At 35.2% G+C, this 22,715-nt stretch overlaps 2 protein-coding genes across 11 annotated transcripts in view; one reads left to right on the top strand and one right to left on the bottom strand.

Moving 5' to 3' along the window:
• RALGPS2 (Ral GEF with PH domain and SH3 binding motif 2) overlaps positions 1 to 22,715 on the top strand; it is a 279,035-nt gene that overhangs the window by 163,415 nt on the left and 92,905 nt on the right. The window lies entirely within an intron of this gene.
• The window catches only part of ANGPTL1 (angiopoietin like 1), a 29,275-nt gene continuing 9,691 nt past the window's right edge, over positions 3,132 to 22,715 (bottom strand). For 2 of the 4 annotated variants that reach the window (XM_073356504.2, XM_073356502.2), the window contains 4 exons: positions 16,337 to 17,189; positions 6,411 to 6,604; positions 4,714 to 4,984; positions 3,132 to 3,661 (listed from right to left, as the gene is read on the bottom strand). In XM_073356504.2, coding sequence (XP_073212605.1) covers positions 3,474 to 3,661; positions 4,714 to 4,984; positions 6,411 to 6,604; positions 16,337 to 17,159 — 1,476 coding nt within the window. In that variant the 5' untranslated portion in view covers positions 17,160 to 17,189 and the 3' untranslated portion in view covers positions 3,132 to 3,473. Of the gene's footprint in view, positions 3,662 to 3,831; positions 3,964 to 4,713; positions 4,985 to 6,410; positions 6,605 to 16,336; positions 17,288 to 22,715 lie in introns of those variants that run through there. The other 2 variants (XM_073356505.1, XM_073356506.2) reach the window with 2 other exon arrangements.

The following is a 22,715-nucleotide window of genomic DNA, read 5'->3' on the forward strand; positions in this document are numbered from 1 at the left end:
CATTTGTTTTAGGGGAATGCTGTTTGTTCAAAGAGGAATGGTCATTAAATCCCATTGTTTCCGACTGAATAAATGTTACATAAATGTGTTAGCTGATGTTACTTTGTATTTTTCAAGCAAACGATATGCCAGCCTTCAATATTTGTAGCCATATATTTTGTTTTTCCTTTCGGTTTATTCTCATGAACCGAAGATGTCTAAAGCACTTCATTAAACAAGTTGGGTTTGGTTTACATGCACTTTGTTAGTCCATACATATATGTTAGGCATAGTGCACACCGCCTTAATATTGTGTTTTTTCCAACACGTGGGCAGTTATATTAACTGAATTATGTCTTTCCCACAATCCTGTCGCCATCCATTCACTAATGTCAAGATATATAGCCACAGTACCTGCAAAGCTGAAGTCAGCTTTGGCACTGGAAAATATGAAACATGTCAAAGATAAGATACGTTTGTTCTCTGTCCTAGTACAAGTTGCAAGGTACTTTCACAGGAACCTGATTTGAAATGAAGTATCCAAAACTGAGAAAGAAGTCATGGTGCCAGGAAATACAAGATAAAAAACTAGTTGGTGCTTAGTCTTAGGTGATGTACAGAGTGCTTTTACTTAGTAAACAACCATGATATAAATATTAGGTAGGGTTGGAAGGGGGGAGTATATTGTGAGCACCTCTTCTGTGTAAGGTGAATTTCATGCTGTGAGAAACAAGCTTCCCTGAAGGATTCTGTGAAGTAATAATTCTTTTCTTTCTGCGTTGAACTGCATTGTCTTCAGTTGATAAACTTGGCTATGCTTCACTGTTTGGTGTCTCAAACATTTTTAATATCAAACGACAAGTGTAGTTAAGCAATTGGCTATATTATAGACAGTAACTTTTCAATTTACCTATGCATTGATACTAAACATGAAATGAATAAAAATAAAATATTTACAAAAGCCACCACTGGCTAATCATACATTAATCTACAACAGGGGTCGGCAGCCTATGGCACGCATGCCGATTTTTAATGGCATGTTGCTGCCTGCTGGGTCCCGGCCGCAGGCCCCACTCAGTCTGCTGCCAGCCTAGGTGAACGGAACCCCAGGCTGGCAGCGGGCTGAGCAGGCCAGCAGCATACGACCAGCATTTTAATTTAATTTTAAATGAAGCTTCTTAAACCTTTTGAAAACCTTATTTACTTTACATATGACAATAGTTTAGTTATATAATATATAGACCTATAGAGAGAGACCTTCTAAAAAACATTAAAATGTATTACTGGCGGGCAAAACCTTAAATTAAAGTGAATAAATGAAGACTCGGCACACCACTTCTGAAAGGTTGCTGACCCCTGATCTACAAAGATTGTGTTTCAGACCTGTAGTGTATTGATTGATTGAGTCCGAATGTAGCTTTAATTGAAAGAACCAGCTATTGGCGTGCCAGCCACAATAGTGTTATACATAGCACCTATCCTAGAATGATTTTGTCTAAGTGGTTGAGAATGTGAACTTCTGTTCCTTTTAATGCCCCAGGATATACTTCGTCCCTTAGGACATTCAGCTAGACAGTTAGGTGGAGGTACAATGTGTCTTTACAGCAGATATGCAAGGATGCAATTTAGTCTACAACTCTCATCCTTACTAGGTATTACAGAGTAAGCTGCTCTGCCTGTACTGAGGCAGAACTTCTCTCTAGTATAATCTTTTATAGGTTTGGAGATGGGATTTTCACAGATCTCTTACTAAGTTGTGGTGTAGGCTTGTTTACTCTGAAAACGCTTTCTAATCTTTAAATGGTATTTCTCCAACTAAACAAACTCTGTTCTTATAGTGTTCAAAATGACAGATTTGAGATATTCACATGATTCTGAATATTTTATATTGTAAAATGTTACCATTTTAAAAAGTCATCAGCTCACAACTTCAGGTCCGTGCAGTTTTGTGACTATTAACATTTGAGACTGATTAACTTAAGAATTGGATTTTGAATCATTTTGTTGAGCAAACTAGTAAATAGTGCTATAGGTGGGACTGTTCTTTGTTAATACTTGACAAAGTCAACTTGAGTCTATGAAACCAAGAAACTCTTTACTCTATGCTGGGTTTCTTGTGTACCTAATCAGTACCTGGAAAGTATGAGTGAAGTAGTAAAAGTCCCTTCCATCCATTTATATCTGAGCCACAAGAGTGTCAACCCAAATTTGCCTTAGAAATACCACTCTTTCCTTGCTTTTGAAGTTGACCTACATCTTTCCTCATCTAGGCAAGCACAAATGTCCCCAGGCTGCATTTATACGAAGTTTAGAAATAAATTAATATAGTAATTAACATTAATTTCTTTAACTGCATCATATTTTCTGAATTTACTATGTAGTGTCAACATGTTATAACATGCTGAATTCTGTTCAAGTCATGAACTAATAAAAATGAAAAAAAAATTGAATTTTAATGCCTTCTTGGAAGCTGAGATTAGATTGCAATTATTTCAAAATGCCAGTTGGGTCACAATTTGCAAAAGGTTGAGAAAATGTGTATTTCATATATTCTAGTAAAACATTTTTTAAAGTTTTTACCTATTTTGCTGATTATCTTCGAGTTTTCAAGTGATCAAGAATGATTTTCCTATTCAGTAGCATGCATACCATAGATAGCACGGCCTGCATGCCACATGTGTTCAATACAAAGACAAATAGAAAAGATATGAGCACTGTGGAATTTACTCATGCATTTATAAGAGTGTTTGTGTTGTTAGAATTGTATTTTGTTTTTATTGTGCTAAGAAAACATTTCTCCTAAACGCTTTGATGGGAAGCAGGATACACATGTCCTGTAAGAAACAGGCTACATTATTAGCAACTATTTTATGTTGAATTCACAACTTCATGTGGAAAAAACTTTATCGTTTATTTGCAACAAAATATATTTCTGCTGGCAAAACTAGAGTTTCTCTCCAATTTTCTGTCTACCATTTTAGGGTGCAAACTCATTGTGTATGTAAATGTTAAAACAATGTAAGATCAGATATACATTGAAAGTAATCTTATAATCAGTTTTTAAAAAACTATTAAATAACTGAAAATGAATTCATTTTCACATTAAAATAAGACAAATAGTTTCACATTTTTACATTTAAAGGTTGAACTGATCTGGAGAAACTTGTACTGTAATCTAAGAACTATTTTAATCATTTTAATGGCTGCAATTAATGTAAAATGTATAGGGCTTTAATGAAGATCAATATTTATTGCAAATGTTTAACCATCTTGTGTGTTTTGTGAATTATTAGAAGCTGTATATTTAATACATATTGTATCACAGTGAGAAAGTTTAAAAAAACAAACAAACCCAAAACACTTGTAGCACTTTGGAGAACTAAATTGTGCAAAATAAGAGTTTAAATGTAACTTTTTTTTTTTCCTGGAGCTCAAGCACTGAAAAGTTTTATATTTGATCACTTGAGATGGTGAGGTATGGGGGAGGGGTTTTTTCAGTCAATGGGTCTGATCATCATCTGAACTGCTTTCAGGGAATATGAACCTCCTCTGTACTCAGCCCAAAAAATCCCATCCTGATATTTGCTTCTGTAATGGCCTCCTCTGTACCACACTCCATTAAGGTTAGAATGTGCGCAAGCATTGTACCACCAGCCTCCTTTGTGAAAATGGGCACAATTTCCTGTTGGGAGAGAATAAAATAAGTGAAACCTCAGCACTTCAGAGGGGAAATAATAGACCATGGATTCTCAAACTTTTTGAATCTATGTCCTACATATTAACATAGTGCTTGTCTTGCAAGCCACTTTGCCTCCCATTTGTGATGAGATGAATCACTTCTCCTTCCACTTACAGTTCTCTAAACTCCGTTGCAACTACAAACTGCAGTTCACAGAAGATTGCTGGTAATCTGAGGAGAGCTGGCTGGTCACATGGTGCTGGCTCTGCTCTTTGATTTCAGCTGCTTAATTATAATGAAAGAAACTAAAAAACATATTAAATACTTTATTACTTTCCTATGTAAGCAATCGTTAAGAATATCTGCTGTAAACTATTCTGAAGTACTTTTGCGGGAGCAACATGACTTGTGCCTTAAGTTTCAATTTCAGTGATTTGTGGTGAAGTTTACCTTATGAAGGGAGATGGTGGTCAGTCTTCTCCGAAGTTTTAAAAGTAACAATGATAACAGCAATTGTTTTAAGTTATCATTATTTTTAAGATCCTACCTACGTTGAGGGCCAAAACTGGACAATGATTGGTGCCATAACACGGTATGTTTTTCTGTGGGTCATTTTCAGTTTTTAAGCAACCAACAATTTTATATTAGAGCTTTTTATCATTAAAGGGGCATCATCAAAAAGAATAATATTTTGTCAGAAAATGTTGTACTTACTATAGATACAAGTAACATCCAAGGCCCTGATCCTACGAAGACTTATTCATCTACTTAATTTTATTCACCTGTATATGGTCCCATCAGTGGGACTACTAAGTAATTCAAGCTAAGCACATGTACAAATCTCTGCAGATAAATTTTTCTTATAGACAATGACTCAGTTAATCCATCTTGATAAGAATCTTTAAATTATTCTGGAGCATGAAGTGTTTGATCTGAGTTTCTGTCTTCTGTATTATTTCTCGAAACAGTTATATATGCAAAAGGTGGCACTACCAATGGAATCTGTTGCATTGAACAGCTTTTTCATATGTATAACATCATTAAAATTCCCTTACCTGTGTATGTATCTCTATCTCTGTCCAGTGTTGTAAATTGTTTTCCATTGTGCCATATCATGGAGTCCCCTGCATTTCCCTGGTAAGTTCCCAGACGCAGCCTATAGAATTCACTTTCAGGCTCCAGGCGAAAACTGCTGTATTCTGCATAGACTTTCTTATTACTCCAGTCTTCTAGTTCAATCAATAGCCTATAATTGTCCTGATTGGTAAGCATGTAAATATTTTCTAGTCCCAGCCAGTACTCTCCATCAACATTTCCAAATCCTTTCTGTACAAAGAAAACCAGAATATGAGGTTAAATCTACTAGTTTTTCTGAATCTATTGAATGAAGACATTTATCAGTAGTAGTAGTAGTAGCAGTATATCCCAGTAGAATATGTGTATCTAAACTAAAAACTGTTAAGCTTTTAAACTTCTGCGCCACCCTTTCAATTAGTTCCTTTGGGCCAATTTCTGTCACCTTTATTCAATCTAAGTAGTACTACACTCCATGAGTTGTCTCACTGATATCAGTGGGACTACTGGCAGTGTAATGTATTACTCAGCATGAGTGAAGATGTCAGAATCTGATCCTTTGCACCTTTGATTTCCACAATGTGCTTTTTGAATACTGGAACAATATTTTCTGTGGCACAACAAATGTTGTCCATTAAGACCATATGACTAACCCATTGCATGAAGTACTTTGAGGCACAAAAGATAATTATAGATGAGTAAGCCAATTCTCAAGATGCATAACTTTTTTGTATCTTTTACAAGGTAGACTGATTACATATATAATGAAATACCAATCCATCTGTGTACTCTAGATTTCAGTTCTAGTAAATTCAGTAAGGCTATTGGTCTTGAATCACAGACTGCTGGTATGATACCTTTTTGCTAATATTTGCAAGGCATTGTTTCCTTTCCCTAAGAAAATATCCATTTTACTATCAATGTCTAAAGTGTTTGGAGTTGTAAATAAAATACTCATTGTTTTTCTTTTAATTATGTGGTGTTTAGTAGGATTACAAATTCTTTTTCTCCATAAAACACTCTAAGTGAGAGCTAGTTTGTGGGCCAGTTTTCCCAAAAAAGTTAAGCAATTGAAAAACCAATTGTGTACACCCAATACAAAACTTTCACTTGATACTGAAATATTCAGAGTTACACTCTTTGAGGCTATTGAAGGTAAATATTTTATTTAGATTGTGTGTAAAAAGTCTGGTTTTGTGCTTTATTATTTTAATCTCCTTTTTCCTTTTATAAAAGAGGGGATAAAGTAAAAGTTTATTTTGTCATCAAGGATACAGCTTTAACAGTCAGATTCCAAGAAATTCAAAAGTTAAACTTCTTATAGTAGCCTTAATTCACTTCCTTTGCACATTTAAAAGGTAAAATGTATAACATATAACCAGCCATATATGATAATGCCAGTTCACAGGCAAGTCTGTACATTAGTCTTTGTGGCTTAACTCCTTCTTAGCTTTTACTTTTCTTGTTTTTTTCACCTCTTCAGTTTTTGCTCATTCTTAGTTCTTAGGTAACTATTTTACTTCTGATTCTTTTTCAAGTGTTAATCTTGTAGCAAAATTAACTGCAGTGGAGAAGAAATGCATTGAAAAATAGCATCTTGTGAATACTGATAGCAGATTCTAGTGGTTACTGTCCCCACCAAAATGAAGCTGTTACTTTTCTGAATTCTAAAACTTACCTTATAACTGTCCCAATTCCTGAAGAAATTGACAGATCCATCTGTCCTTTTCTGAATAACTGCCCAGCCTCCAGGGTCCAGGCTGTTCTCACACCATAACTGTACTGGTTCATTGCTGTTTTCTGGTTTGATCATATAAATCCCACTGTTGGAATGCCCAGCTTCTTTGGCTTGTTGACAGTCTTTGAAAGGACCTGTTTGAAAAGAACTGCCTTAAGCTTAAGCTTATTTTTTAAAAATGTGCATGCGGGACACAAGTTACATATAACATGTAGTTAATAGTGTATGTACAAGAAGACTTTGTATTGCAATGTAAGACTTTAACTTAGAGGTGGTAAATATCTGAGATCCCATTTTATTCTTGCTGTTTCCTGCTAGAAAGTACGTACTTTCTAATTTTAACTGCAAATTTAAAACTTCCATTGTAAACATTGCAAAACATCCTTTCCAGTTTATTTGGTTAATTTTATACATTTTGCCTATTTTCCCCCACCAACCTTACAAATAGATAACTATTTTGCTAAACAGGTAGTGCATTTTTTGACTCTCTACACCTGTTGTTTTGGTAACTTTTTTCTTTATTGTGTATCACAAATTACACCCTGATATTAGATAAGCAAATAATGCAACTTGCATTTCATAACTACTTTAGCTTGTATAGCCTTACCAAACGTCAGATACTGGCTTACTTCTTCCCTATAATGTATACATTTGAAGTGGTCATAAAGTAAAAGGTAAACTAGAATGCAGCAGAACTAGCATTTAATTAGAAAACTTTTATCAAATTCTGCAAACCCTCTGACAGGAACCTTTATAAATCCAATGATTTTTATACTTCCATTTCTTGACAGTTATAATATGTGTGCATGGCTGTTAGCCAGGATAGCATGCAAGCAGTGGACCAGATATTTTTGAGCAGATAATAGTGTTCATTTGTTGAGTTTCAAATCTACAGTTACGTAGAAATGCAGCTGTTGACTGTAGCTCTTCAAAGTTCTCTTTTAGGCTCTGAGTACTATATTTACAAAACATACTCTCCACTTCTGAAAGATGATGTATGAGCGTTCAGTAGGAAACACTGTCAGCTTACATTTTGGAAAGCCTTCTTATGTTGGTGTGTCCCTCTTAAAAGATTACAAATCCAGCTATAATTTCTACCTCCACTAATCCCTTCCCCCACAAAAAAAAATTAATGCTGTTTTACAACATCACTATTTATATTGATTTTTGGACTGGTTTTAGACCATCTTCTAGTCAGCTTTTTTCATAATGAAGAACTGGATATGTTCTGATAATGGCTAGCTCATGATGAATCCCTTAAATGCAACTGATTTGAAAAATCAGTATACTTAATAAGTCCAAATAAAAGTTAACATTCTGTTTAAAGTGTTTGATTACTATTTTGTTGTGTTTATAGTATAATATAAACATATTAATAAATTGATCAGTTGTCTCCATATAAGCTCATGCTACATCTAGAGTAACCATTATTGGGTTACTATTCTGATACTGATTTGAAACAATAAACCTAGCCTGCCCAATTAACAATTTAAGCAAATAGTAATATAGTGATTATCTTTTAAAAAAAATACTTTAAGAGGTGGGATTTTTTTTTCCAGTGCTCTTCAATTACTAAGATGATGGACTAGATACAACAATCTTAATTTGATCTCTGCTCTATTTTGGAACAAAAAGATGGATGTGCAATTTCTGACCTTTGGTAATGCACCTGCTAAATTCAGGGCGAATATTCCATATATGAGGGCAGTCTGGAAGGAAACACACTGAAGTTTGTTGTGGTATCCCTTTAATGTTCTTGCTTAGTGAAAACCATTTTCACCCTTAACTTCATCTTAATGGAGGTTCTTTATCAGTTTCTTTAAAGACTTGTGAGTAGTAGTCTGATATTAGCTGTGGAAACCTATAATCAACTAGGATATCTATAGAACTAGTCCATAGCTGTTAAAAGTTGATATCGAGCTTGAATCACCATGCAGCTTGAAGTTCTGGGCAAATGGAACCATGACTTATTTATTACAGGTCTCTCAGAGATTTCATTCTTTATTAGCAAGTCATTGGGGCCTGTAATTCTCCAGTCATGCATTTTAGGAGTCCTGGTTATTAAAAGCTTATCCAGTTATACTTGTTACTATCTTAAATCATGACTTAAGGGTTTAGAGGAGTTGAAAAGAATAATAACCTGGTAACAGCTCAGAGTGCTTAGAAACACCACTGGAACATAGGTGGCAATCCTGACTGAACCCTTTGGCAAATGTTGATGGCACTAACAACTACAAGAAGTGCTGCGGGAATTGATTCATGATTTTTATAAATTGTGTTGGTGTACTATCAATGTTTGCAACTGACTAGACCTTTTGTCCAAGCTAGTGGTGCATATAGTCACCTGGTCGTAGCACAGTAAAGGACTTGTGCCATTAAACAGCCCCATTGGTATATCAGCAGCACTTCTAGCTGCTGATAATCCATATTTTTACTAGTCAGAAACACTGCCAGTATACTGGCAACATTAAGAAGTTTGCAAGGCACATGGCAACAATCTGTCTAGCTAATGACACTTTAAAGTTAAGGAATATATACTTTAAAATTTGAAGACCCATGTTTATAAAACTGGGTCTATCAGAATTCTCAGCGACCTAGGTAACTAAACTAGATTTTGAAGTGTAAAGACTGGATTGGTTTTTGAACAAAAAATGGTGCTTACGTATCAGAGAAGTGTTAATTCCAATATCTGAAAGATGGCTTGTTTAGGATTTTCTTGAAACTTCCTCAAATTCTCCCTTTCCAGTTTTATTACTCATGAGAAATTTAAAAATGAGTTTTGGAAAGCTGGATGGGTGAAAAATAGGGTTAATAACAGAAACTGTAATAGAAACAAAATTATTGCTACTTCCTTCCCAACATATCCAAAGCTGTCCCTACCTTTAAGTCATTACTTCCAGCCTTTGGCCATGCCTTGATAATCTCCCATTTTGAGTACTGTAGCTTTCTTTGCTTACCTTCTCAACACCCACTTCATCCCATCCAGTGTATTCAAAATGCTGCTGCCAAAATCATTTCCCTTGCTTGTTGCTTTGACCATATCTGCCACCTTTGCATCATTTTGTTTGCTCTGTATTACCTTCCCTTGCCTGTTCTAATTTTCTCCATTCTTTTGTATTTTGTCTGAAAGTGTCCAGTTGGAGTAAAAGTTCCCTGGGGCATGGGGAGCTTTCTGTAAACGGCCTAGCACAATTTGATGCTGTGTTAAAAAAACAGTACTTGTGGCACCTCAGAGACTAACCAATTTATTTGAGCATAAGCTTTCGTGAACTACAGCTCACTTCTGTAGCTCACGAAAGCTTATGCTCAAATAAATTGTTTAGTCTCTGAGGTGCCACAAGTACTCCTTTTCTTTTTGCGAATACAGACTGACACGGCAGTTACTCTAAAAAAAAAAAAAAAAACCCAGTGTGGCTCCATAATAAATGTTCTAAAACAACTTATTGATTTATAAAAGATGTGAAAACATGAAAAATAGCAAAGCTTTATAATGTAGATTGAAATATTGAGAACAGTTGCTGAAATACTACGTTCTGTGCAGAGGAAAGGAATCTAGGACTCTTATTTCCAGGACCATTAGAGACCAAAGCAAACGGTAGAGCTATTTGACTTGCTGCTAAGCAATGCAAGGTCACAATAGTCTGTTTACATAGTAGCTTTTGACCATTGCTAAAATTCAGTTGGCGTTAGTCTCACAGGATGCAATTTGTCTAAATTTTGATCCTTAGAATTGTAGACACTGCTGATGTAAAATGTTGAAGTGGTAGAAGAGGTTTCAAAGTTATGTTCTAGAATGAAGGAGTGAATAAATCCAACAAATCCTTTAGCTTTGATTAACTATCTTACATCACTTTCTTGGGACAAATAAATCCTTTGATATATGATGGCATAGGAACTATGATCCTTTTTTTGTAGTTGTTCACTGAAAATAAGGTGCCACAAGTACCCCTTTTCTTTTTACTGGAAATACTGAGATTTGTGACTTGATAAAATAGTTTGCACTGTGTTGAAGTAAAGGGGTGTTGTTTTTATGCTAATGAAAGGAATAACATATCAAATGTACAGTGTCCCTATTAGGACTTCATCTGTATGGTCATCCTTGAAGTCTAGTTGTGATAACAGTAGTGCCTGAACATAAATTATATCTTCCTTCTTCGACAGATTTTTCTCTCTCCATCAAATTCTGTCCAGTTACGAAGTTAGATGCTGGTGTGAGTGAGAACATGGTATGGCCCCTTGTGTCTCATAGTCATAGCTGTTTACTGAAAAACCAAGTTTTAATACTACTTACTGTCATTATTATTGAAGACCCGAATACAGAAATTAGAGTGGAATTCTTTTCTGGTTTCCACATCAACAAAATTAACTAAGTTCTAATTACCTATTCTTATTATCATTGATGTCATAGCCAGAAAGAAAGGTTTACTATTTCCTCTTGAAAGCCAAAGACATAATTTCTTTAACAGCTTTTGGTTTTTAAGAATGAAATATTAACATGAACAGAGACCATAACTTTGGAATTTTGTTAAATACGTGAGAACAAAGGAGAGCAGAAATATTTCACAAAACTACACCTAATCTTTTAGCACTTAACAACATGCATTTAAGATCTTGAGAGGAGCATAGGGCCCATGTCGTCTTTGTTTGCTTGGGTGCTGCTGGTAATTTTCACTTTTTGAGATCATGTCCTGAATTTTTACTATTACAATACCAAAAATTGCATCCTAAGTATATAATGATTTAGCAAATCTGATGGTTGATCTCTAGGGCATTACACTTTGACATGTGTTAGATGGTGAAAAAGGAAAACGATGATGGGATATTACTGTTTTCTTAGGATGGACTATAACTTAAAAAAAAACAAAACTGATGCCTGATTTGAGTAGAAAAAATGCAGATAACCTAATGTAGATTGTCCAGAGACTTTGTTATTCCTGAGCAACTGCAATTTGTACTTGGATGTCTTTCATAAGTATTTTGGAGACATTAAAGGAGAATCGAAAAATGAAAGAAATAAAAACTAAATAGCTAAGAAACATGATTATAGAACAAAGATGTGTGTGAGGCCGTTAATGTTCACTTATCTTATATGAAACACTGAAGTACAGATGAAAATTATACTTTCCTTCTTATTATTTTAAGAGGTATTATCGCTTGTGTGAATAGTGACAACTATAGTTAAAGTGCCTACACATTTCCATACTAAATACATTTATCATTTGCTCATAACTTTCTCAATTTTTCACCTTTTCGGCTGTTATTTTCCAAGTCTGGTCTCTAACTGAAGCTGAGCTTTTTGGTTAGTTGGTTGTTTTTTGTTTTGGGGGTATGTGGAGTTTGAACAAAAATGATTCAACCATTTCTGAGTAGCAGAACAGTAGGGGGAAACATTTCATACCCTTTTAAAAAAAGTAAACAACTGGAAATAAGGCATACATTTTTAACAGCGAGAGTAATTAATCACTGGAACAATTTACCAAGGGTCATAATGGATTCTCCATCGCTCACAATTTTTAAATCAAGAGTGGATGTTTGTCTAAAAGATATGCTCTAGGAATTATTTTGGGGGAATTCTATGGCCTGTGCTGTACAGGAGGTCAGGCTAGATGATCACAATGGTCCCTTCTGGTCTTAGAATCTGTGTGTGTGTTGAGACTTTTAATAAAGCAGCACTGACTCCAAAACTTGGGAATAGACTGTTGAAATTGGGCAGAGAGACTGTTCTTAAGGAGGAAAGATGCTTTTGACATTCCACTGAAAATTGGTTTTGATTGGTTATGAGCAGTTGAAGATTATAGTTCACACACGTGTGGTAGGTTTTAATTACTTTCAACCAACAATAACTTTAATTTCTACAGAGAAAATATTTTTTAAACTAAGTACTTAAAATAAGGAAATAAGAGAACTTAAGTACTTAAAATAAGTAGTTTGTTTTGCACAGGCATAAGGGTCCTCGTACACAGACGAAGTTACGAACTAGGACCAAATGTATTAATAATTTGTTTTGATAAAGTAGTTGCAAATATAAATATTCAGTTTAATTGCCATGCAGAACAGCTGTATTTTTTTATTTTAAATTAATTGTCCTGCATGCAGCTTTCCTCCTACCGTTAGTAAGATACTTAAAATTAACTGTTGCATGATTTCCTTACTTGCTGTGCAGTCCAGCTTGTGCACTGAGGCTCAGATTCAGAAAGTTACTTAAGCATGTTCCCATCTTAAGAATGAAAGTGGCTGCACTGAAGTTTAAAATTAAACATTAAGTATATTGCTTAATTGGCACCTGAGTGCCTGACCTGCTCCCATTGACTTCGAAGGATTCTTGAATGAAGCTTAAATTGCTTCTTATTTTTGTGTTAGGAATTGAGTATACAACTGAGGTTTATTTAATTAGTTTATCTGAATTCATAATTTTCTGTTTACATATGCATCTTGCATTTGTATAGAAAACATTTTTTTCCCCTTTAGGAACTTGTCTTCCGTTGGGTTGATTTCTCTAATATTTTTACCTCGGTGTAAAAAGTAGTTTTCCAAGTGTGCTATGTATTTTCCTTCCAACCCACAATTAAAGATACTAATACCTGTTTTATGTAAACTATTTCCTGCAATTGTAGCTTGACTGTGACTCATTAGTACTTGAGAAGAACAGTTGATTCAAATATAATGAGAGAAAAATATGCTATAACATATCCAGAAGACAGTTTTACCTTTCATTATACAATCTTTTCTTCTTTTTAACAACATTTATCTGATGAGGACAACCTTATTGGGTTTTGTTAGTCTTATTTGGCAGTCTCCATTTGTAAATTTTCTGCATAATCTTCTACACTAACATCCCCCTCTTGTTGTTTTTCACTTTTCCTATTATTTTACAGCCCTTTTCTCTTCTGCACTGCTTTATCACACGTTGGTACCTTAATTACAGGAAACAGAGAGAGAACTAGGAATAGCTTTGTAATTTATTGTATACTGGTTTTTATTTTAACTTTTAATTATCTTCATTTTACCAGCTTTGGAACTACTTAATCCTTTTTCTCCCACCTCTGTACAGGATGCACATTCTTAAAATTCACAGACCTCAGTATTTAAAGAAAACACACAGCAAATGAGTCCATTAATGTTAGAATAAATTGACTAAGATTTCTTTAACTTAGTTTCCAGAAATGTGTAGAGGAAAGAGGAGACTTTTTGATAAACGTTTTACAGAAAACATTTGTTTGTGCTGTTGCTTTTCCTCATATGTACACACCTATCTGTTTATAATTATAAAACTGAGAGAATGAGTATCTGGGGAAACAATAAATCCCCATGTAGTTTTGTTTAAAAGTTGGTTTTGGTTTTTTTAAGAGACTTCTGCTGTTGCTGTCTGACTAGCCATTAACATAGCTTTTTTTATATTAGCTCTGTTTCCTTTCTGTCACTTACAGGTGATCTAAATTCTCATGACATCTGGCATTTCATTTGTACTGTGTGGGCTAACTTTTCCCCAAATCCCAAGCTATATAGTCCCTCTTTTTATCAACAGCAGGTTGGTTGTAGTGTATGTTGAATAGCCACAATAAATGTGTGTTTTCACCCTCAGGAACACAGTTGAATATCCAGCTGAGTCTAAAACCCAGTTCAGAGCATTTTTGCTATATAAGCTCATAAAAGGCAAGAAAAAAGACGGTTACTTGGAAAGCATGGATTAAAAAAAAAGTTAATCCAAACTTTCAGGATTGAGCAGAATAAATTATGACAGTTTGTGATGCAGTTGGAAATAATTCTATGGATTTTTTTTTAATAACCAGGATGGATAAAAATCAATGATTTTTTTATTTAAATTGGATTTTTAAGGACCAAGCCTATCTAAAGATAGATACATTATAGCTCAAAGGTATCTCATCATAGAATAGGGGTTATAAATTCTAATTCTATAGTATGAGACAATATGTTCATGTAATGTTTAAGAAAAGTTTTGTAAATGAGTTCCAATCGTTCATGGATTAGGAACCCAATCTTATGGGTTTCCACAGGCTTCTGTATAGATTATTTAGGTTAATCTTTCTATATACCCAATGGGACTCAGTGCTCAGTCTAGAAGATACCATCGGGGCACTTAGTTTTGCAGTTCTCAAACTGTGGATTTGTCTCTCCAGAGGTAACTTGCTTGTTAACAGCAAAAATCTTTTAAAATAAATAATATATAGAGGTGAGAACTAAGACCTCAACCCTATTGTCCCTCTGCAAATTTGAGTACACAGAGTCAATCCCTTACCTATCTCTAAAAGAGCAAAGTTTAAAAAAGTTCAATGAATAGAAGATTATTGGGAGCAGAATAGATCTGGACAAGGAGAAGAAGTCTGGAGATAAATGTGAGAAGCAAGGGACATGTGCTTGTTTTGTTAAAATATTATCTGTTTGCTGTTGAAGAAGAAAATCCAGAATACTTAAAGTTGTTGTTTTAGTTAAATAAAACAATTTAACTGTCTGTCTGGTGATGTTCTCCTCCTAATACAGCATGGGAAGAAAATCCTCCAAATATTAATGATTAACCTGTTGAATTGGAGATCGTTCACCTCCCAATGACTTCATAAATATCTGCTTCAATTACCTTTGGTAAATGAAATAACCAAACAGTCATTCATTTTCTTATATAGCTGTAAAACTAATCTGAAAAGTTTTCAGAATAAATCACTGTTTAAAAATGTAGAGTGTGTACCTTCTAAAAATGAAACCTACATCTATCTCTTGATTTGTGAAGAATATGTATTAAGGTTATAACAACCGACAAGAAGGCACTTTTATGTAGAAAACCATGATTAAATCGAATCTTCCTGACTAGTGATTTAAATCATGATTTAATTTGATTTAAATCAAATCTACCCTATTAATAAGACCTTTAGGAATCATGATGGAGTTCCAGTAACCTCCAGATGAAATGCATTTTTCTTTCATTGTCACTGGTTTTGTTTTTAATACTTTGTGAATCTATATAATTGGATGAAGTAGGACAGTGAACTGAAAACATTTGGTGAATCTCCTCAATGTGCGTTCATGATATTTTCATAAAGAAAACAAATGCAATATTATCTTTCCCATGCTGGAAAAAATGTTGTTTTTCATTTTAAATATCTATAGTTGGGATTTTTAAAAGAGCCTAAATGAATTAGGCACCTAACTTCAATTTTTGTGGGAGTTGGTTGTCTTACTATCCTAGGCTCCTTTGAGATTCTCAGCCTAAAGAATAAAAAGTTGTTTAGAGGATCATTGTGACATCAGATTGTCCTGTTATCATAAAGTCAAAATCTGCCGAGTGTTAAGAATTCATTAAGGCTGGAAACACAACAGTGCGATAATGCATAATGAGTGTAAGTAGAACTGGTGAGTACAGCAAACATTGCTAGCTGCATTTACTACCGGGAAGTTTATCTCTTTTCTTTGCTGTTCACAAAATTCTAATGTAACTTGTGGGACAATAAAGTTCATAGAAAAAGTAATAAGTAAATATCAGACAGTGTTTGCAGAAATCAAATTTTGTTTCCAAGTTATGCTCATCCAGTCTGGAAGTAAAAGTAGTTCTCTACAACCTGTAATCAGTGAGACTTACCTACACAGCTTGAATTTCAAATATTAAATACTTGCAGCAAAGTTCTCATGTTATCTACAGGTCAAGAATTAGTCATAGAAATTATTTGACAAATAAATTTGAGAAAATCTACAGCTGCTATCAACCTATTTATCATCAGAAGAGGCTGAATTTGCTGAATAAATTATTCATTTTGAATTATTCATTCCACTCTAGTTGTAAGCAAGCATTGTAAGTGGGTTGCCTATTTATTTACATGACATTCTCTTTATTTTGGACATAATGTTAATCAACTCACCTTCATTGATTAAAGTTAGCGGTGGTATCCTGAAAGGACTTTTTGTAGGAGAAGTAGCTGGATCAGGTGGTGGCCTTATGTCTCTGTCTCTAGGATAACTTGGGTCCCTCTGTATCTCATTACCTCCCAAAAGGCTGGGAGTATAGTGCTGGCTGTTAGGAATGTGCTGTGGCACCACCTGAACAAGAGGAGGAGATCTGTCGGTGTCCTGTCGTGACAGTATCTGCAAGCACTGCTCTTCCAATAAAGAGATAATCACAGACTGATTATTTACAAGATCTGTTAGTGCTGCATATTTTATTTCAAGCTCCCTGTATCGTGTTGTCATTTTCAACATTTCTGTTGTAACATTGAGGATTTTATTTTCCAGTTGGGAAAGCTCAAGTGAATTATCGCGCTTTCGGATTATCTCATGCAAGAGCTGCATGTAGAGCTGAGTGACTCGGGAGTTCATGTTGCGACTTTCTTTTCTCAGCAGTTTTACCTCATTCACAATGTTTCCATCCACATCCACCACAAGCTGCAAGATATCAATCTCGCGTTTCTGCTTGGACAATACTTCCTTCAGGTTCTCTATGTCCATCCTTGTGATTTCATCTTTTCTGTTATCTGCTCCTAGTCCTTTGGTGTTTACACAAATTGGCCCTGTAATTTTTTGTTCAGGAACCAAGAAAGTATAACCACATTTTTTTCCTTCCTCTCCACCATCTGTTGAACGAGGGTACCTCTTCGATAATTTACTGAGTTTAGACTTTTCTGTGCAGTGTCCTGTAGACAGTAGTAGGAATAATAGCACACCCAAAGTCCATGTAGAGATCTTCATTTTGAGATGAATGTGATGGCTTTCAGAAGACTAATCATTGGATAAATAGAAAGCAAGTTAATAATTAATCAGAATCTAGTTTTAAGGCCTTACTTTATATCAAGCAACATATCATGGAAGAGCACTAATTTTTACTTATGACACAAATGCAATTGAAACTTATCTGCCGTAGATGCTGGCCAAACTGAGATTTTCTTACCATATTTAATTTTCACAAAATTACTTATTTATTTAGAATTACACTGCATTGAACAACTTGCCTCCTTTCTTTGGTGAAGCATCAAGACCTGAAAGATTTCAAGCAGTAGACATATTTTAGCTTTAATTTGAATGAATACATTTTCAGAAAACAAGCTCCAATGTATTCAGATAACACAGTAGTTCTTTGGTCATAAGCCTGGCTACATACGTTTATAAATATTAAAATAAAAAGGGAAATATTGTAAAATACTTTTGTAGCCAAAAAAATAAACAAACCCTGATTTGGGCTTTCCAGAAAATCTGAGGTTGAAACGATTTTTGTAATTTGCATAATATTAGCCTTAGTTCTACATATTTTTATAGTTATGTCTACAGCTAGATTTACAACTAGTGGCTTTGGAGATCTCCCTAACATGGTTGTCATAATTTTACTTTTAAAAAAATGTATTCAAGTAAATTTGGTCTGTAAGAAAAGGTAATGATAGGGTTAGCTGTGAGATCATATGCCCTGACCTGATGAAAATGTGATTATCTTTTTTCATCTATGAATGAAAACAAGTGAGTGATGATCTTTGTTTTCGTGAAACTAAATATTTAGAATTTAGTGTCTGGGATCATTTGATGTTTAATATTGACCACTATACACTAGGGAATGTTGAGTGCCTGCCAGCAGGGTCTACATGGGCATGTTAGTGTGCAACATGTTGGTTCACTTAAGAATTCACACCCCTCTCGTGCACATTACTGCACCTTGTGGACAAGACCATCATTTTAATGACAGTTCTGCTGAAACAGTTCATTAGCAAAGCATGTTTGCCTTTTGGGACTTTTTCTCCTAAATTTTGATTTCTGCTCTGAGGTATAGTAAAACAAACACACCGCAAAACTACAAATCGTGGTTGTATGAAGTGTGATAAAAGGGGGGGGAACCACTTCCCACAAATTGTTCTGTACTTCAAATTATATTTTCTTCAGTAGGTAAATATTTACCTTTCACAAAACACACAAGCTGGTGAATGGACTGCATTCTGGTAGAAGTGAAGAAGCAATACGAGTATTTGTTAAAGTTATGCATGCTTTTAGTGTCCTAAAGAGTATTAAGGGATTTTTATTACCAATCATTTTTTTAAAAGTCTTTAATAAGCTGTCCTTTTCCCTGACATCTTTATGATAAGTTTGCCATTATTCCAGATAACTTGTAAACAAGCAACCCCCAATCTGTAAAAATGTCAAACATGCTTTATCAGCTATAACTACGTTACACTCTTTTAAACATATGACACATTAAAATAATGTGTTTGCTTAAATTGTTATGGAGGGAATTAAGAAAGCATTGAAAAATCTGAGGACTATTGATTACATTTTCCTATTTCTTTTTGTTTTGGTATTTGAGGTTATAAAATAGTGAGTGGTATTCAGACCCAGAATAAATTAACTATTTTTTATCATTATCTTTGGCCTTTAGCCTAAAGGAAGGTGCACTGGGCTTGGATTCAGGTGGCCACAAGTTCTTGTCTTACCTATGTAACTCACTGGTATTAGGATGGCAAAATGTACAAAATTCTTGATAGTCCTGTTTTAGTAGGGAAGGGGAAAGACAGACAAGTATAACTTCCTCCACTCCACCTGATTTTACAGATTGGGGTGGTAAATGAGATGTTGCACAAAATCACTTCTGGTAATTGTGGAAAGAGAAACCAGATCTCTAAGCTGACAGACCGAAATATCATTCACTTAAACACACTTCATTTCAAATTAAAAATGCCAAATCTTTGGTTGTCCTGTTCGTAACCACTACTCTAGTCAGTAGACCACATGTCCCACCCACAGCCTGGAATTAAACCCAGGAATCTTGATTCCCAACGTTCTGTTGCTGTCTAGCAAATAGTTGTGTAAACTACTGGTAAATTGTCAGGTTCCCCTCTATGATCTGGTCCATATACAGGATGTCTGTTTCTGCTGTCAGTTACTCTTTTGGCTTAAGTTGTAGAGATCTGTGCTCTGTATCTGAAGGTCTGGTTTCAAAAACTGTTGACTTATGCAGGAAAATATAATATGTGGTCATATAATTAAAAGGTCACAATATATTTGAACAAGGTGTCAGAATTCAGGTTGCCATTAGTCATCTTAATTCTGGTATTTTCTAATTTGTGAGTAATTGATTTTGCAAATTTCACATTTTTATATTGATTTAACAATCAGGACCTTCAGTGTTTAACCAGAATGTTGAATATTTACACGGGTCTTCTGTTTTAACCAGCAAGAAAGTATTATGGCATATATTTCTAGTCTCTTTTTTTTTTAATTGGATTACTAGACTGCCGGAGCTAAATGTTGTGTTTCAAACAAATTGCCACTGTTAAAAGACAATTGTAATTAACATTTAATTGAAATAAAGAAAATGTTTATATTCCTGTATATTTCACAATTTGTACACAGTAACAAATGATTTTCAATAACAAAACATTTAGAGGGAAAATATACCATTTTAAATACTTTTTCCAGAAGCAGAACTTGTGTGGATGTTTTGTTAAATATATAAATAACTGCTAAAGGTACACTGTCTGTGAAGTCAGTAGACAACAGCAACGATTTTTGTCATGCTGTATTTCAGGACAAGTTATGGGATAGTCCTAGTGGAAAGGACAGAAAGTCAAAGATAGGCGTTATTATGCTACACTAAATTACTCATCTGTGTAGTCTAATCTATATGAAGGTAATCCCCTCCCCCACATGTGTAATGTATTTAGCCAATTGTGCAATGCTTAGTGTTGGAAGTTCGAGGTAAACTTTCAGGTGAATCATGGTAAAAATATGAGAGGACAGTCATTTTCTGTAATATACTGTACTTCTCAACAGACCCTGGACCAATTGAACTAATCAAACTAAATTTGTAATCCCAACCTGGCTCTCCTAACTCCCTTTTAAAAGATTTTTTATAACTGGGGTGAAGAAGACCTTAAAAATATGAACTTGATTAAAAAAAACAATGTTCTGGTCCTTTGTTTTCACATAGACATTTCAAAAATAGTCTTGTAAATATTTTTTAAAATATGAATATTATGGAACACACGATAACTGTCACAAAGACACAACCTAAGTAACCGTTTTAAAATTATTGAAAAAATGGAAATAAAATTGGTATGCTGTAGTTTTTTCTCTGAAATACAAGTAATATAATTTCTTAAAAGCAAATGTACTGTAATAGAGCACCTAGTCCATTCAAATATTCTGCTGTAGTCCACTTTCGTACATTCTTTTAATGAACTAATTACATATATAGGTCTCTATCCTGTAAACACATATACATTAATCATCATATGAGTAAAGTTACAAACATACCTAAGTGTTTTTAGAATTGGGGCCATAGACATTCTGTCTGACCATAAGAGGAATTAAATGGTCTAAAATAGAATAACCAAAACAACAGTTGCTCAAACTGTGTCTTAGAATTCCAAAATAAACAAATAATTTCAACCTTCAGCTGATCTGAAACTAAGATGTGCCTATAGACATTGCAAAGATGAGTTCCTTCTGAGACACAGACTTCGTTGTTAACTTGTGTGCTGTCACAGAAGCTTCCAACTGTGAAAACTTTGGCTCCCCTATGTGTGTGGTATTCAGCAGTTGAACACAGATGTTGATGACCGACACAGCTGGGGTTCCTAATAAGGTTGTAATAAAGAGTTGTTCTTCATGTGGCTCTGCATATTCACTCACCAAATGGTAGAACCTTTTCCAAGCAGTGCCCATTAGAGTGCATGTGCGCCCCCTCCTTACCGCTCCCCTCAGCCTTTCTGAACATTCTGAGGATGGGGCTATATCAGAGGACGCTGTACCCTCTATCTTCTCAGTTCTTTCCGACTTCTGCACCAGACAGAAGTGAACTGATTAATCTGTCTGGATCTGGGAATTTTATTTCTTGATAGTGCTTTTGGTAGTTTTTAGTTGTTGTTAATGTGTAGTTTAGTTTAAGTATAATGATAAGTGTAAGCAGTTTAGTATAGTTGGTAGGCTTTCTTCTGTCTAATGGTGGAACCAAACAAGAAACCAGGGGTTTAAGAGATGTGCTTCATACACAGCTGTCTTCCTGGTGTAGGATGACCACTTTAGGTGCCTGACGTGTCTGGGCGAAGGCCTTTCTTCTGGGTGTTCATTTGCAGGACTTTCACATCCAGAGATGCACAGTGAACTGCAGGTGCTTCTACTTAAGCAAGTTCTAGCTGCTAAACCTTGTTTTGAATGATTGTTCAATCCAAAATCCTGAGGCCAGTTTCTGCTTCTGTGGCTTCCTCTAGCAAGACTAAGCTTCCTAAAGGTTTCAGATCATTCTGATCTTCATTGGTTCTGGCTCTGGATCCTTCTGTTAAAGCTGTCAAGGCTTCAAAGGCACTGTTGGTGGAAATAGACCATCTGCCTGCTAAGGATCTTAGGGCCATGTCATCGGCTCCAACTGTAGTGATTCCACGGAAGAATGTGAGGGAGAAGACAGCCACTGTTAGCAGTGTCAGACTCGATACATCAGCCTTATAGGATCCATCTGACTCCGTGGCCTTTGCGGTTCTAACTCTGAAATCCAAGTTGGTTCTGGGTTTAGCTTTGAGGACCAGAGATGTGGAGCTTAGTATTTCTCCAGATCTGGTACTCTCCAGGTTTATGGGATTGGCACTGTCCTCCGCTCCTGTTCAGGGACCATCCTCTGATCCAAAGAGGTCTTTTACTGTGGTGGCACCATTACATGTCTGAATATTTCTCTGATCTGACTGAGGGGCAGTTGATAAGGAAGAGACAGGTTTCATCAGCTCCGCGATCTGTTTCCATTTCTCATGAAGAGAAGAGCAGAGGGGATTTAGTTTTTCCTCTTAATCCATCTATGCTGCCACATCCTGAGACTCCTACAGAGTCATCAAGGAATATCTTTTTCTCACCTTTTATTTTTCTTCATGTTCCAGGTCTGACACTGTAGCTGGTGCAGTCCACAGTGGATCCAAAATCGGATCCTTATTTAGAGGAAGAATTAAGAGATCTGATTCATCCCAGTTCATGTTTACTCAGCAAGGGTTCCCCGACTCCTTTGTTGCTCCTCCTAAAGGTATGTTTCCTGTTGCAGAGACTGGCAGTCCTGGACTCCACAGCACTATTGTGTTCCACCAAAGGAATTTTTGAATCATTCTTCTTATGGATTGGGAGACCAAGTTTCATCTGATAAGGATCCGATAGCTTAGGAATCTCTGGATCTGATTGCACTGGGACTGTCTGCATCTCAGAAAGTTGTTCCTAATACACGATCTGAAGAGGAAGATGAGAAGAGAGCTCCTCTTTTTGAACAGGAACAAATGGATACTGACTTTGACC

This window comes from Lepidochelys kempii, chromosome 8, assembly GCF_965140285.1.
Source record: "Lepidochelys kempii isolate rLepKem1 chromosome 8, rLepKem1.hap1, whole genome shotgun sequence".
Lineage (NCBI taxonomy): Eukaryota > Metazoa > Chordata > Testudines > Cheloniidae > Lepidochelys > Lepidochelys kempii.